The sequence below is a fragment of the Grus americana genome, chromosome 8 (genome assembly GCF_028858705.1).
Source record: "Grus americana isolate bGruAme1 chromosome 8, bGruAme1.mat, whole genome shotgun sequence".
In the NCBI taxonomy this organism is placed as follows: domain Eukaryota; kingdom Metazoa; phylum Chordata; class Aves; order Gruiformes; family Gruidae; genus Grus; species Grus americana.
The window spans coordinates 570,678-585,972 of NC_072859.1; the positions used below are offsets into that span (position 1 = coordinate 570,678).

The 15,295-nt window shown below is 40.8% G+C and overlaps 1 protein-coding gene across 1 annotated transcript; it reads right to left on the reverse strand.

Moving 5' to 3' along the window:
• Positions 1-5,789: 5,789 nt before the first annotated feature.
• LOC129209404 (E3 ubiquitin-protein ligase RBBP6-like) lies at positions 5,790-14,645 on the reverse strand. Its single transcript, XM_054833759.1, has 5 exons — positions 14,480-14,645; positions 9,980-10,079; positions 7,298-7,334; positions 6,193-6,237; positions 5,790-6,004 (listed from the first exon to the last, which is right to left on the reverse strand). Exons 1-5 carry the CDS (start codon positions 14,643-14,645, stop codon positions 5,876-5,878), a joined length of 477 nt encoding a protein of 158 aa, XP_054689734.1. The 3' UTR covers positions 5,790-5,875.
• Between the last annotated feature and the right edge of the window lie 650 nt (positions 14,646-15,295).

Sequence of the window (15,295 nt, forward strand, 5' to 3'; positions counted from 1 at the left end):
AGGAGGGGTGTGTGTGTTGTTGGGGTGGCATTTGAATGAGCTGTTGGTACTGCTGTTGGTACCCAAGCTGATGACATGTTTGCAGGAGCTGGGGGATATCCTGGAAAGGGGACGGTGTACCCAGCAGATGGAGGCTGACCAGATGGAAACTGAGGAGTAAACGGTGGTGGTGGTACCCCGGTGGAAGAGAAGTGCCTGGGCAGGTGGATGATACAAGGGACATGGAGGCACAGGCACAGAGACGGGTGTTGATGCTGGCAGTGTTGGGGCCTTATTCAATTTAGCCTTGCTTAAGGCTAAATAAATAATACTAAAAATATTAATTAATAAAAAATATTAAAATAAAAATAAAATTTACCTTCACTTCCAACAAACTGCTGATTGACAGAGAGGAAGATGTGGATTGTTCGGTGGCAGTCACCAGAGCAGCAGGAGGTGTAACAGTCATCATCATTTATTTATTTATTAATATTTAATTTTTATTAATTAATATTTTCTTCCCTTTCAGCTTCTTACAAAGAGACTTTTCTTACAAACAGTATACGTAACAGTCATCACGTTACCTTGCGGAGGGACTTGTTGGCAATTAAGGTGTCAGGAGAAACATCTGTCTGATGACACGTTGGGCATGTGTGTTCCTCAGATTCCAGTAATGCTGTTCTAATACCTGTGAATCATTAGAATGATCAAAATAGTTTTTAGCCAACCTAGGGAAATTTTGGGGGTTCTAATCAATTATAAAAAGGCGTATGTCATTAATGGGTGAATATGGTCTTGAATTGAGAGCATGAAGCTATAGCTGTTGAATAGCGTAAACAATTTCTAGTATGCAGCAAATAACTGCACAGTTTTATTTTCACTGTTGTAACATTTGAAGATGTCGAGTAGACTGTATCTTGGTGTTTCGACTCATCATCTTTCCACTGTCTGGTACAGTGAGAAGTCACCAACCTCAAGGTTAATGAACAAAACACACATCAAAAAGCCATTAGTAGGTTTGAGTTCTGAAGGTTTTAAGCAGCTCTCCCGTGGAGAAGAATGCGCATTAAATGCCTAAATATCTGTTTGTTGCAGACTGCAGTAAGTCACCAGAGTTGCCTATATAATTTTGTATGAGAGAAAGGGCTGCGGACAAACTAAATGCATTCAAGATCTAATACTGTAATCACCTGCACAATTATGCACTCTTCTCACACTCATCCTTCTGCATGTAAAGAGGATTTAACTAGATGCATAAACAAGCTTTCTGCCTTTTTTTTTTGCCTTTACAGGATCAGAGTCCTTTCCTATTCAGGGTGTGCTTAAGTATTAAATAGAACTGATTAGAAAGTAATTTCGTTATCTCCTTTTTCTGCTTTCAGAAGATCAGATGTGATGTTTGGAATTGACAAACATGGGAGTAGCACTTACATTCATCACAATAACTGTTTCCACAGCAGGGAATAACCACGGCATCAGTCACTATATCTTTACAAATGAGACATAACAATTCATCTGGAATAGGATCATCTGAGGAGGAGGAGGAGGAGGGCTCCTCTGGTAAAAAGGGACGCTTTTCCTTCTTTCCTCTTGCATACGCTTCCCTGGAGGGTGGGACGGGGGGAAGGAAGAAGAAAAAAGTTAAAGATGGGTGAAGGCAAACTTTCCCAAGCTTTGTATTTTATCAAAGGAAGAGAAGAGATGGCATTCTTCTAACTCCACATTAGCCTTCTAAATCATAGGCATTTAGTTTAAACTACTTTTCTATAGGCACAACACCAGAAGAGGGAGGGGGGGAACAATTTTCCTTCTGCAGAACTCTCCCATTCATTGGATCAACTCAGAAATTAGCTCAGACTAGAAAAGTCATTTTTTGACAGCTAGAAATCAGGTGAAATGAATCCCACCTCTCCTTTGCCAGAGGGTAAACACAAAGCGCAGGCTTAGGATGAAGTTAGTCTCTGAGTAATGACATTTTATAAATGAAAGTCTCTGTTATAGCTTCTACAAAGGGAGATCCATGGCTGAAAAACAGAAGTGCTACCAAGTGCGTTTGAAAACAGCCACTCTTGTCAGCACACAATAGTATTTGCTTAGTTTGTAGCATCAGGAAAACTTCAGTCTGTTTCACACGTGGGATTTGATACAAGTTAGAGGGGAGGCAATCTCTGTCCAACAGCTATTTGCTAAATTTTGCAAGAAGCCTTTGATATGTCAAACAGAAGCAAAACGAGCTTTCAAAGAGAATGACTCCACCTTAAACACTGCTGAAATCTTTTGCAGAAATACTGATTCTTAGCATACCACGAGTTCAGCCAACTTCCAGGGGCATGAACAGTGGGACCACTCTATTTTAATATGAGAAAGTATCACAGATTTTAAGGCTAAGATACAATGACAATGCTTCCTTCCCCATAACTACGGATGCCAGCCAACTTGGTTCTATTGCCACGCAGACATTTACGCGTGGTTTCTCTTGTTCAGTGTTTGGTCAGTCCAATTAATTCCATACTTACGCATTAATAATTGGTATTGCATATTTTCCAGTGTTTGTCAGCATAGCGCCCTTTGTATTGGGATCTTTCACCTCCATCATGAAACTCCTTGGAATTCCTGTGCTCTTTTCAATTCTGGGAACAGACTCAAAATGTTTGTCCTGTGAAGAGAAAATAAATGCAGAGATATCTCATCTTAGGACCCACACTCAAAATGACATTTCAATGGTTATTTTAAGTAGCGTAAGCCTTTAATCCTCTCCTTCTACCTAGCGTAAGGGTTGCTCAACTAAAATACTTATTTTCCTAAATGAATATAGTCAAGATGTTCAAAAGGCTTGAGCAGTGTTTTGAACTCAATCGACACTCTTTGGCTTGCCTTCAGGTTCCTTAATGGTGAAATATCTCTGAGCTCACCACCCGCTCAGGGAAGAGACACAAACCCGCTCCTCCTCCAAAGCGCACTTCAGGTGAGAGCTTACTTCAGGGCTCTCGGTCAGTCACCGGGGAAACTTACAGTCACCATCGAGATACCGAGGTTGAATTCTTACCTCCTGCATATACATTCAGTGACTAACCTTAAATGGCAGCAATACTAAACCAGAGACTTGTGCAATTAAAACACAGAAATATTCGACAGATAGGGTCAACAGAAACATCTTGGTTTTATACAAAATACTAAAAACTGTGAACTGTCATCAAAAAGAGTGAAAACCAGAAAAATTTCCAGTAATAGTGAAATATCTAAAAATATGCATGAAAGTTCCCAGAGAAAGATCTATGAATATGTTTAATCTCTGTGACCTAAAACAAAGAAAATTTTACATTTATAATTCCAGGTTTCCCTTGCATTTTGAAGGGCTTTGCAACATTGCCATATAACCTCTGTATTTCACCCCAAGAGAAACAAAAAAGAGAAAATATGAGTATTCATGCCTTTGTTACGTAACTGCCAAGGTAAAAAAATTCAAAACTCAGTGAGGCCAGAAGTCCCCCACAATCTTACCCCAGTCGTTGGGCAGTCCTTTATGTAGTGGCCAGGTTTCCCGCAACGAAAGCAAATATATGATGGTGGAGGTGGACCCAAGGGTTTCTTCATGTAACTGAAAGGTTTGGGGAAGGGAAAAAAAAGGTATATATGTGTCTCTCTTGTTGAAACAAACATCTCTGCATTTTTTCCATAGTCTTCAAAGAACAGATTGGACATTATCAAAACTTACTTGATTGGATCATATGCCTGGCAAGACTGGACCATCATAGCTTTTATTTTATCTTCTTCGGAAGCGTTGGCTTCAGCCAGATCCGCAGTCTGCGTAACAGGTAATGATTTGACACACACGTTAGGAACACATTGAAGCACACACAGCCAAAGACAACACCACTCATCCCATCCTGTAAAGAGCAGCACAACGCTAGCGGAGGTTGCAGGAGAACAGCTGCTTCTATAAAATACAGTTATCCTGGAGATGTTCTGGGGAGTCCTTACGCCATGACAGGGTGTTTATGTGCCTGTCAACCTACTTGAAAATAGCGTTCCTGAGCACTCAAACCTTTAGACTCAGCTGTACCTTACATAAAGACTCGTGTAACCAATCCAATTTTGTCCCACATGGACTGAAGCTATCTGTAGAAAAAATTATACCATCTAGTATTTTTAAGCTGATTTTTAAGCTCCAGACTATTTGAATAAGAAGATACCCACTGTACATTTAATTGAGAAAGATGTATGCAAGTATCATTATTTACATTTTACAGCACTAAAAGGACATACAACTTAAGAGTCAGGGCAGTTGGTTTTGCCTGCTGAAATTCAGCTTCAAACACAGAAGCATTAAAAGGAATCCAACATTTTACAATCCTTCAGCAAGACAAAAGATTCTTTTCAGTAGAAATTTGACCATCATGTGCTGCAGGCAGTCCAAACTGCATGTTCCCCCCACTCACTTCTTCATATTAAGTGATTTAACTAGAGTAAGAAAAAAACCTGCAGTTTTTTTCCAGTTGACTGTTCTTTTTAACATACAGTTTGTAATATAAGCCTTCTGCAGAATTATATCTTCAAATTATTGAAGTCAGCTGATTTATTTTTTTTAGTAGTATTTGCTCAAAAGTTTTCATTACACACGATTCCAGATACAAGCAGGGTCTGAGGGAGTGACTGTAAATGATGCGGACCTTCAAGCACCTCTCATTCAGATCAGCCGCTTGTGTTTGGTTTTACATGCATTCATTCACAAAAGCAACCAACTAGTTTCTACAGTTTATTAAATGGTTCTTTCATATACACAGTTTTTTCTCAACAGTAACATAAGCCAGTTTGACATCTATGAAATCACTGCCATTAACATTTACAGAAAACTTTACAGATAATCGACTGATTTGTTTGAATCCAAGCGTTTTACAAAACACATCCCCAAACCACAAAACGTTACTAGGAATAGAACAAAATTCAAATATGGCATTTAATACATAGTAATGATAAACCAGAAAACTTTTTACAACACATTGCCTCCATGCTAGCCAGTCTGCACTAAAGAGGTTAGAGTAGCACTTTTGAGCTGCTTTATGTCACGTTCCTGCATTTTTCTGAAATGCTTAAATTTTCTCAAAAGCTTAGATGTGTAGACCACTTGGACAGTTTTTCCCATTTTAGAGTAAAACTTCACATGAGTTTACAGAACCAAGCACACGTGTAGGGACAGCACTAATGGAGACCAATTTCTTTTGGTGGCTACCTTCCAATCTATTTTGGTGGCTACCTTCCAATCTAATTTTTTTTTTTTCCCCCAAATTTACAGAATTTAATTTCTGCAGTGAGACGGGTGAGAAGTTACCAGTGGGAAGAGATTTCTCTTCCTTGGAAATGAACTCCAGCCTTTATTTTGAGAACGAACTAGCTCCTCTGTGTGAGGCCCTGCCTTCTCTAATTTGTGCAGCTTTAAAGACTAGAAATTTAATTGGCTAGCGCTACGCCTTCACACAAAATGCAGTCATTAGTGCTTCCTCAGACAAAATTACACACAGTTGAGGAAAGAATGCAGGCAGTTCCATAGGAAAACAGGGCATTACCACAGTTTCAGAAGGTCACGACTGCTAATATGCCACACATGCCCATTGGTATATTCCTACAAGCAATTGGGTACATTTACACAACTTACACAGTCTGCGTTCAAACAAATCAGATTCTGTTGCCCACTGTACATACACTACAATTTATGAAATTGTGAAGCATTCAAAGAATGGACCTATAACTATAATGACTAGAAATTCAGAAATAGCCATGCAGTCGTCCATGTGAGAGAAACGCTTCTCTTTTGGCTGTTGCAAATCCCCCTGAAACATCCATAACTTACAGCCAACTAAATTCTTCTGTGAAAATTGTCTTAGTTTCCAATGCAAAATTAACAAAACATAGGAAAAATGGTAAACAGCTTCTGAAGTGCCTCTTCTTTGTGTCTTGAAGGTGAGTAATTTGCAACATCATGTTGGGGCTGATAAGGTGCTCCCCTTCTATCTTCCCACACTGGGAACTACTTGTTACAGAATAGTACCAAAGTATACAGACATTTTAAAGTCAAAATAAATACTTTAAATTATTAAAAATTATATTAAAATTTTGTTCACATGACAACAGTTATCCAGCTATAGATCACAGTCTAAGATTTAAAAATATGAAGCAAATACTATTTTTTATTACTTGACAAGAATTTGTATATACCTTCATAAGCTGGGCCAGAGAAGTAGATGCAGAAGACTCATCAACCTGTTCACAAAAAATTAAATACATATTCAAGTTCCACACTCAAAACACAGCAATAGTTAACCTCTCCTGTAGTCTGAAAGTCTGCACTATATCCTCTGAGTGTCACTGAAAGAGATATTTCCCACCTACTGTGATTTGTATTTGCTCAAAACAGAGTCCAAACCTATGACAGCTTCGGAGTGCCTCTGTGGTTAATGAAAAGAAACTGTAATACCCAGACCCGCTGGAGATCGACAAGGCTCTAACCTTGTGCCAAAATTTGTACACTGGCTTTCAGATATTTTCATTCGCAGACAAACTATTAACTGCTTCATCAGATAAAGTGGAGAGATCCAATGCAGAACTTGAGAATACCACTTTGTGTAGCAACAATATTTATATTCATGGCAACCTATTAAACACATTTATGGACCCAGAGGGGCCCAAACAATTTCACTTCAATTATACAGCTTTAGGAACAAATGCCCAACTAGTTAAGGACATGAAAAAGAATCATTTAGCTGCACAGAACTGCCCTCAAAATGTATGGGATATGTTGGGTTTGGTATTTGTTGGAACCCCCCATTTTTTGCCAGTTAGGAAAAAACCATTTAAAAACAAAAGCTAAGTGATAAAATGTGAAAATGGCAAAAGGCACACTCCAAACAATGTTTGTGGCAAGAAACAAAAAGCACACACAAGCTATACAAACATGCATATGACTAGGTGTAGGCAGACCGGTATTGAACAGGGCACTATGGTCAGTTGTGCAAACCTCGAACCTACATGATCTAAAAATGATCCTACAATATCTGTGCCACACAAAGTCATTCAGGAAATAATCTAACGTATTCAATATGAAATACAATGCATCGCTAGGCACCAATGCCAATATTCACATGGGAACCGTGCAAATGATGGTGTTACTCAGTTTTTACTATGCTGAATTAAATACGCTGTATTTACAACGTATACTATGTTTGACTGGAAAATATATTCAGTTAATGTTTGGAAAACTGATACGTGATTTAGAATTAAGTGCAGTGTGTAGAAAAAAGTGTGAAATTGTGGTTTTACATACTGCTTTTGATGTTCCACTCACTGGCTCAGTTCGACTTCTAGAAGAAGAAATAAAGGTGATCAGAACTTAAAGCACTCGTACCCAACATAAAGCAGTGAAAACAGATCATAAAACCTGAACATCAACACATTATGTTCTGAGAGTCTACTGAATGTGGAAAGTTATTCATATACATAAACTGTTCCCTCTTGGTACTTTCAGTGCAAGTAAAAAAACCCCTTCAATATCCCATGTCTACTTTGCACCAATTACTCTAAGACTTACGGATACAGACCACAACAGTGAAAGTGGAAGCCCTCAGATATTTTGTCTCTGCTACGTATCAAAAATATGAAGTCAGTATTACAGTTTTGTGTTCTTAAATAATCAACCATCAAAATACAAAGGTAACTTTAGCCCATCTGTATTTCCCTAGTATCACAAATAGGTACCAGATAGAGTACTCTAGTTCCTAAGAAAGAACAGTGATAGGCTAGACACTTTGAAGTGCAAGTTTACTTAAGTGAAAAAAAATCAGTCATCTGACAAAGAAGTAACACCACTGTCAGCAACACAGCCTTTAGAAGAGAGTTTCTTTGTGGAAGCCCAAGCACTGTGTTCAGATGTCTACCATACTTAGCCATTAAAGTGCCAAAATGCTACATGTGTTACCTATGCGATATTGATTAAAAATAGTAGTAGAAATGTCACCTGAAAGGAGATCCTAAGATTTTGGGTGATTTATGAGCCCTGTGACCAAAAAAAAAAAAAAAAAAAAGTCTGAATTGCCAGAATTTGCTTTTAAGGTAACCTTGAAAATGCTACGACATTCTAGGAAATACTGATTACATTTGAAAACTTGCTGAGATTCCACATACTCATTGATCTGTATCTGCATGCTGCTCATCATGGATCAGACATGCAACCGTTGATATCGTTACAAACAATTCATGCATCATCCAAAGTGTCCCATGAGCGGAGGCAATTCAAAGGCTGCTGTGGAACTGATGGACAAATAGAAAGGCTCATGCTTCCTGCCACTGCTAGAACACCACCGAGGCTCGCAATTACAGCCACGGACCTCCCGAAGATGAGGATGTGGAAGGAACCACTTTAGATTACCACATAATGGTTTCTTCATCCGTTTACCCGGAGAACATACTACAAGGCGATTAGCACATTTTTGAAGGCCTCTCCACCATTACAGCACGCATTCATCATTCCCAAACATTAACTGCTCTACCAGTTGTTTCTGCAATTGTTCCAGCTGCAGGAACAGAGACCTAATCCGCCTGGTTAATTTTCAATGACCAACAGTGCCATTCTTTCGTTATCCTCACACACAGGTATCCATTTGATCTTTGATGCTAGCAGCATCGATCCTCTCCTTTTAGGGCAGCACTGCCATACCAGGAGAGGATGCCATCCACCAGAAATGGAGGATGCATTGGCAAGGTATGTTTAAGCATACATATTTAAATTAACCCCCAAACACGGCCATGTTTATAAGCACAGTGCTGTGGTGTCCAGAATTACTAGGGAGTGCCTGAAAGCACTTCAACAACTACTGCAGTAATATGCCCAATGTTTACACGCAGAGCCACATAAATTGAGGGGGGTTTGCTTGCAAATGCTTCATGGGTACTAGGACGCTGCTGCGCTGTTTGTCCCAGACACACTGTAACTCATCAGTCTATTTTTTGACAACCAATGTTACAAATACATGGCAAACCCACAAGCTGCTGAAATCGACTAATTGTGGTGGAGAGGTGTAACTTTAAGAAGGCTGGAAAACACGACCATTCAAACAATGCTAATGTAGCTGATATAGAACTGGGCTCTAGGAATACATAAGTGGCAGTAATATTCCTGTAGTCAGGAGTGTATTTGAATAGCTGTAATTTTCATCAATACCCCTGTTTCTCTGTCCTCCGGAAATCTTGGGAATACAGAATTAAACATGGAGCACAGATATCAGCTCAGGGTAAAAACAGACATAGAAAGTTAACTACTAACATTTGGTAACATGCTAAACTGCTTACTGAGTTTCAAGTTTGGAAAGGATTAAGTAGTATTACATGAACTATTCCTTCATCACACTCGCACAAAAAGCAATACACTTTAGGATGTTGTTCTTTTCCTCTTGCCTGAGATGGACACGGCCTTTAGGAAACTAAAAGGAAACTTGTCCGCGTGGTTCACCAGCTGGCCACCCTTGGTCCTTCCTGTACGGCTAGTATGCAAAACCCCCAGATTTGGGGCATAAGAACACCTGCCATATCCCTCCCCCCCAAACACAAGAAATAGTCAAACACCGAGAATCAGACTCTTCTGAGATGGGAACAAATTATAATTTTACACTATAATGTGTATCTGTCTTTACTATAAAAGCAATGAAAGCAAACACATATAATAAGGAATCTCTCCACTTAGAGGAAACAGGATCTACACCTTGGCTCTGAACAAACCCAACAGAATCATCCTAAAGTTACCATTGTTGGAATTGGAACCCCGTGCCCCAGAAGGCCTAAAAATCTAAGTCTACTTTGGGACAGATATATGAAAATCTACCCATGACAACAAAAATTACCAGCAGCTTGAACAAGAAAGATACAATCTGAATGCCTCTGTAAATGAGTATCCTTTAAAAAGTTAACTGGCTGAAACCCCTAACAAAGAAGCCAATGCTTTATGGATACTTACAGAACATGTCTTTTGCTGGTAGCTTTACCTCCTCCAGCAGGGATTCTTCTCACAATTACCGATGAGTTCTTAGGAATCAGGGCATTCTCATCTGTGTATTCTGAAAACAACATAAATACAGAAAAAACACAGCAGTCAGTTTGTAAGAATGTATGCTAATACGTAATTACATAGCACTTCAGGAGCCCTTTACAGATGTAAGAGCACAATTTTATATGTAACATCGCGCTTTTATCGTCTCAACACACTAGCAGTACACTTGAAGAATGTTTGATAATCAAACAGAAGCAGCAAACTCTTTTTCATTTTTTTAATACTGTTTGAATGCCAACAGCAAAATAGTCTCAAAGGGCTCTAAAGGAGAGTCTGCACGAGGTTCTCTCCTGATCTAGCTTAAGTTGCTTTTACTTCTGTTAGGCTACAAAACTAATAGATCCCTGGAGAAAAACAAACCACAGCAAGTCTCACCTGCATAAACCAGGTGACAACAAAACAGGCACCGGGCTACAGCATGAAAACTCCGCACCATTGCTTTCATAGCGGCTCACTGAAAACGAGTCACCTCTGCTGCTCGCGCTCAAGACTGACAGAACACGGAAGAGACCCTGCCATCTCTGCCGATTTCTTGGAGCTTAATCCATCAACAACCACACTTCTCAGCTGCTCAGTGCTTTACATTTAAATGGAAACAAAACTGGCAGTGCTAGAATTTGGATCACAGAAATTTTGGGGGGTTATTTTGAGCTTGCTTTCACAAGCAGGGCAGAATTGGCTCCAACTACAGTGGTATCTCCCCTCTTCAGCTAATCGCCTAGTTTGACTTAACCAAAGGGACGTGAATTCTTTCAATTCACTGTTTGCAGAGCAGAGAAACTCTCTGAAATGCCAGAGTTTGCTACGCCCGTGCCGAACTGAGGATTGCGGTCGTTCTGCAGAAGATTCCAAGTGCCAGCACCTCTCCTAGAAAGAGACTGTATATATGAGGACAGCGGCCAATACATTTATTCATAAATTATGCAAGCCCGCAGAGGTCAATTGGAACACGCACAAGAGGTGTATTATGCAAAAAGAAGAGTACGTGCCCTTTTAGTATTTTGTGACAATTCGTTGACCATTAGAAGAGAAGCATTGACATCTGCCGCCTTATAGGCTATTCTTGCATGTTTATATAGCGAGATAGATATAGGCTCCAAAAGAGCACCTACATTGCTTTGAAAGGAGGAGTCAATAAAATCTAACATACTTCCAGTCATTAATCTGATTATAAAAACTGCCCGATGCCTTCATGTCTTATGTGGTGTAACCAAAGTAATCCCCCATGCTAGCACTGCCAACACAAAATGGCACAGCGAAGGGCAAGGTTTAAAAGTTGCTTAAGCGCCGTCTCTAAAATGCGAAGTTTGCACAGTGTTGGAGACATTCCAGTAGACAGACAGACAGACATCAGCTCTGAGGCCAAATTAATTCATTCAGAGTTAGCGTGGGTTTCTTTCAAAGACATCATGTCGTGGCATTACTAAGACTGTCAAGTGCAACACTGAACTCAGGCAAGTCCTGAGTTCAAGAGACAGTCTTATAAGAGCACTGTTCTTCCTTAACACTATTCATCTAAGACCAGTTCAGAGTCTCATTTTTGGGTTTATAGTTTTTATATTTTGTCTGACAAGCAGAATAGCACATTCTCCAAGTGGTTTGAGTCAGAATGCGACAGGACAGGAGAGAGTACTCAAGAAACCCGAGTACAGCAGTTTGCGGTTCTTCCACAATATTGTGAGAACATATGAATTATATGACCATTAAATTATATTATAATTATAAAAGACAAGTCAAGAAATTCAGATCAAATTAAAAGGAGGCAAGTTTAAATGCACCATTCTTGAGTACAGGCTTTTTGAAGGGAATTCTGCCTTTATAGAACATGCCTCCAGAGTAAGCATGGAAAAGGATACCCTCCCCTCCTTTTTTTAAATAGGTTCCAACCATCCATTTTGCCTTCCCAGCATCTTAAAGTAAGTCATCGCATCACTCTTTCCACTGATATTTAAAATCCTGTCTACTTTTTGCTTATACTGGCACTGCTTCTATGACGAGATTTCCATTATGAAAAGTAAGTTACCGAGCAGTAAAAGGTTAGAGACTTGGAGAAATCTGAACAAGCAGGCCATCTTCACTCAAGGTTCCCTTTGTTCTTTCCAAGATCATTTCAACATTTAGTCAGGACTTCTGCACAGACAAAGGTATGAAAAAACCAATACTTTATGTCCACATGTAAGAATTCCAAATATCCTGTTTAGGCAGAATATCCTGGTCTAGTTTTTTCCTTTATCTTCTGAAGGTGAGTTTAAGCACCTATATCTGATTAATAAAAACTGAAATTCACGGTTATGCATATAAACCAAAAATTTGACATACATATATATTACACTGAAATGTATTCTCTAGCTTTGCTCTGAAAACCACTGGGGCATTTTTGTGTGTTCACATGGAAAACACCCTCACGAAAGCTTCCATAAACATTCCAGCCTGGTGTAGTGGAGGAGGGTGTCCCTGCCCGTGGCAGGGAGGTTGGAACTAGATGATCTTTAAGATCCCTTCCAACCCAAACCATTTGATGATTCTATGATTCTACGAGCTGTGTCACTAACATACCAAGCTTAAAATTTTATCCTCATTTTACAAAGGTCAAAGCGCAACACAACCTAAATAGAGGAGGACTTTGTCACTGTTAAACAAGACTGATGCTCTTTGAAGTATGAAAGATATTCCTTCTTTAACTTCACCTTTAGGCAACACCACATTTAACAGCACCTAGTGGAGCAGATACTTTTTCTTCACTGGATTCTGACTATGTATGAAAACAAAGCAACACACTTTGTACAACTGGAATTATGCATATTAGAGTAACACTTGATGGGGTGACATATTTATGAGCATAAATTTTTATTCTAAAACTTTGCTTTCTGTTTCTCACCTGCTATAACAGAATCCATGTGTTTGGCCTATTTCAAATATTTTTTTCTTCTAGTGACAATAATTGGGCTCCATTGCGGTTTACTACCATCCAACATTCTCATTTGAAGGCCCTGTTTACACAGACCCAACTATCACAGGAGTGATGTCAGCCAGTTGGCCATTCAGCCTGCTGGCATTTGTGACGTACTGTTAAATCTTCATAGACATTCTCCTGAAGATACTTTAAATATCTGTAGATAAACAGTGAGCTTTAGGTCCAACCACTTTAAAGCCACTTTAAAGGCTGGGGCTGCAGTTACCACAGCGTACATATTATTCTGTTTAAGTTTTAACACGTCAAACAGGAAGAGGGGAAAAAAAAAACCCATTAGTACACATGTTAAAGACTGTTGTAAGAGTGTCACAGAACCACAGGGGGAAAAAAAAGAAATGGGATGTTTAAGGAAAGAAAACACTTTACATGTCTTTTTATTTCTGAGAAATCATATCCCAAAGTCTTTAATCACATTCAAACTTATCAAGATGGCAGATTACCAAACAGAAACATCACACCAAGTAATACAAAACCATTACCATCTCTGAGAATCAAGCACCATTTATTAGATTTAAAAGAATTTATGACTTCTCTAAGAACATTTATTACGTATATTCACCATAAATGTTCTGCCATAAAACATCAGTACTGCCCTGACATGGTTAGTACCAAGAAAAAAAAAAAAATCCTTTAGAAATGAATGATGAAATGATGCTCAACAGCATCTGAATGATAATGTCTTTGGTGAAGAAAAGAGGTTATATGAACAAGAAATTCCAAAGTCTAATTTAGATACAGAGAACAAGAACCATGCAAGAAGGCTTTAAAGGGACTGCATAGATTATAACTCAGATACAGTCTTGATTCAAAATCTTGCTAGTGAGCAATTTCTGCAACAGCCACAAAACCAGGTTTCCAATGCAGTGGAGTAAAACAAGTTGAAGACAAAATTAAGTCACCAAAAGCACTTTTTTCCTTCAAATTAGCCATCTGTTCTATTTCTAGCACTTTCAGCTTTCTCCACCAGATTTCAGAGAAATCTGTCAGGTTTGTTATTGTAAGATATCCTCCCAAATCTCCTTATCGTTTTACCTAAAAGAAGTCCAGGAAACTAAAACTTTTGTAAGCACTACATGTCGCACATCAACCACATATTCTTCTATGCCTAGCTCCATGTCTAAAACACAGATCTGAAGGTAGCTGTCAGAACAGCAACTCCAGAGGAACAGCTCGGTAAGGCTCCCAACACAAGTCACAGCTACGAGTTGTGGCCAAATCGCATTATCGCTTCCCACCCCGCTTAATGCCCGGTACGGCTTGCCCTCCCAGTCCCCCACATGCCGGCGGGATGGGCCCCAGGCTGACTCACGCTATGTGGGGACGACCCACAAAGAGCAGAACGTGGCCCCCGCAGGCAGCGGCCACTGCAGGGCAGTCTGTGCCACTGTCAGCCGGGTGATCCTTGAGGCCCCACGCCCGCTGCCCCCACACACCTTCTTTGGTCTGGGCATTGGTGATCTGCAGGTCACAGTTGGCTGGCTTCAGCTTCTCACGACTAAAGATCTGGCGCTTGAGGTCACGCAGGCAGATGTGGAAGCCGTTGAAGGTGACTGTGTCATAGTTCAGCTTTGAAGAGAACTTATAGTGGACACATGACATGGTTGGGCCACCACCACCATCAGGCACCACCCAAAAGGGGCCTGAGCAAAGGCGGAGGCGTGAAGCACGCTGCCGGACGGCCTTTGCATCACAAGGTCTGTGTCTGAGGCTGGGGGAGGAGGTTCTGGGTCCTTCCCCGGGTGTGCCCCTCAGAGCCCTGTGATGGCACCGGAGAGTCACAGTCACCCCATGATGTCACTTGCGGTGGGCACCCATACACGCCAGCGTGGCGTACTGCCAGTGGCACACGAGACGTCGAGTCCTGTGGGCAGCACCCGAGCCATCGAGTCCTGCCAACGGCACCCCAGACGTCGTGACCTGCCAGCGGCCGAGGAGCCACCAAGACCCGCCAGTGGAACACGAGCCTTCGAGTCCCACCTGCGGCACCCATCAAGTCCCGCCAGCAGCAGAGGAGACATCAAGTCCCGCCAGCAGCTGACAGGACACCGAGTCCCAGCAGCAGCACTGGAGGCGTCCAGGCATGAGCCGGCGGTGCCGGGAGCCGCCAGGAGCTCCCGGTGGGGGGACACCTGCCCCATCTGCTTGGGTCCCCTTGAAGACCCTGCTGGCGTGGACCCGTGCTGGCATGCCTTCTGCCATGCCTGCATCCAGCGCTGGGCTGCCACCGCCCTCGCTGCCACCTGCCCACT

Bases quoted from the DNA above. Each gene is read 5' to 3' on its own strand.
- LOC129209404 (XM_054833759.1), bottom strand. From the start codon at position 14,645: ATGTCATGTGTCCACTATAAGTTCTCTTCAAAGCTGAACTATGACACA. The intron at 10,080-14,479 runs GTGTGTGGGGGC...TGTTGTTTTCAG, and splicing joins CAATGCCCAGACCAAAGAAG to AATACACAGATGAGAATGCC. The intron at 6,005-6,192 runs GTATATACAAAT...TGTAACAAGTAG, and splicing joins CTCTGGCCCAGCTTATGAAG to TTCCCAGTGTGGGAAGATAG.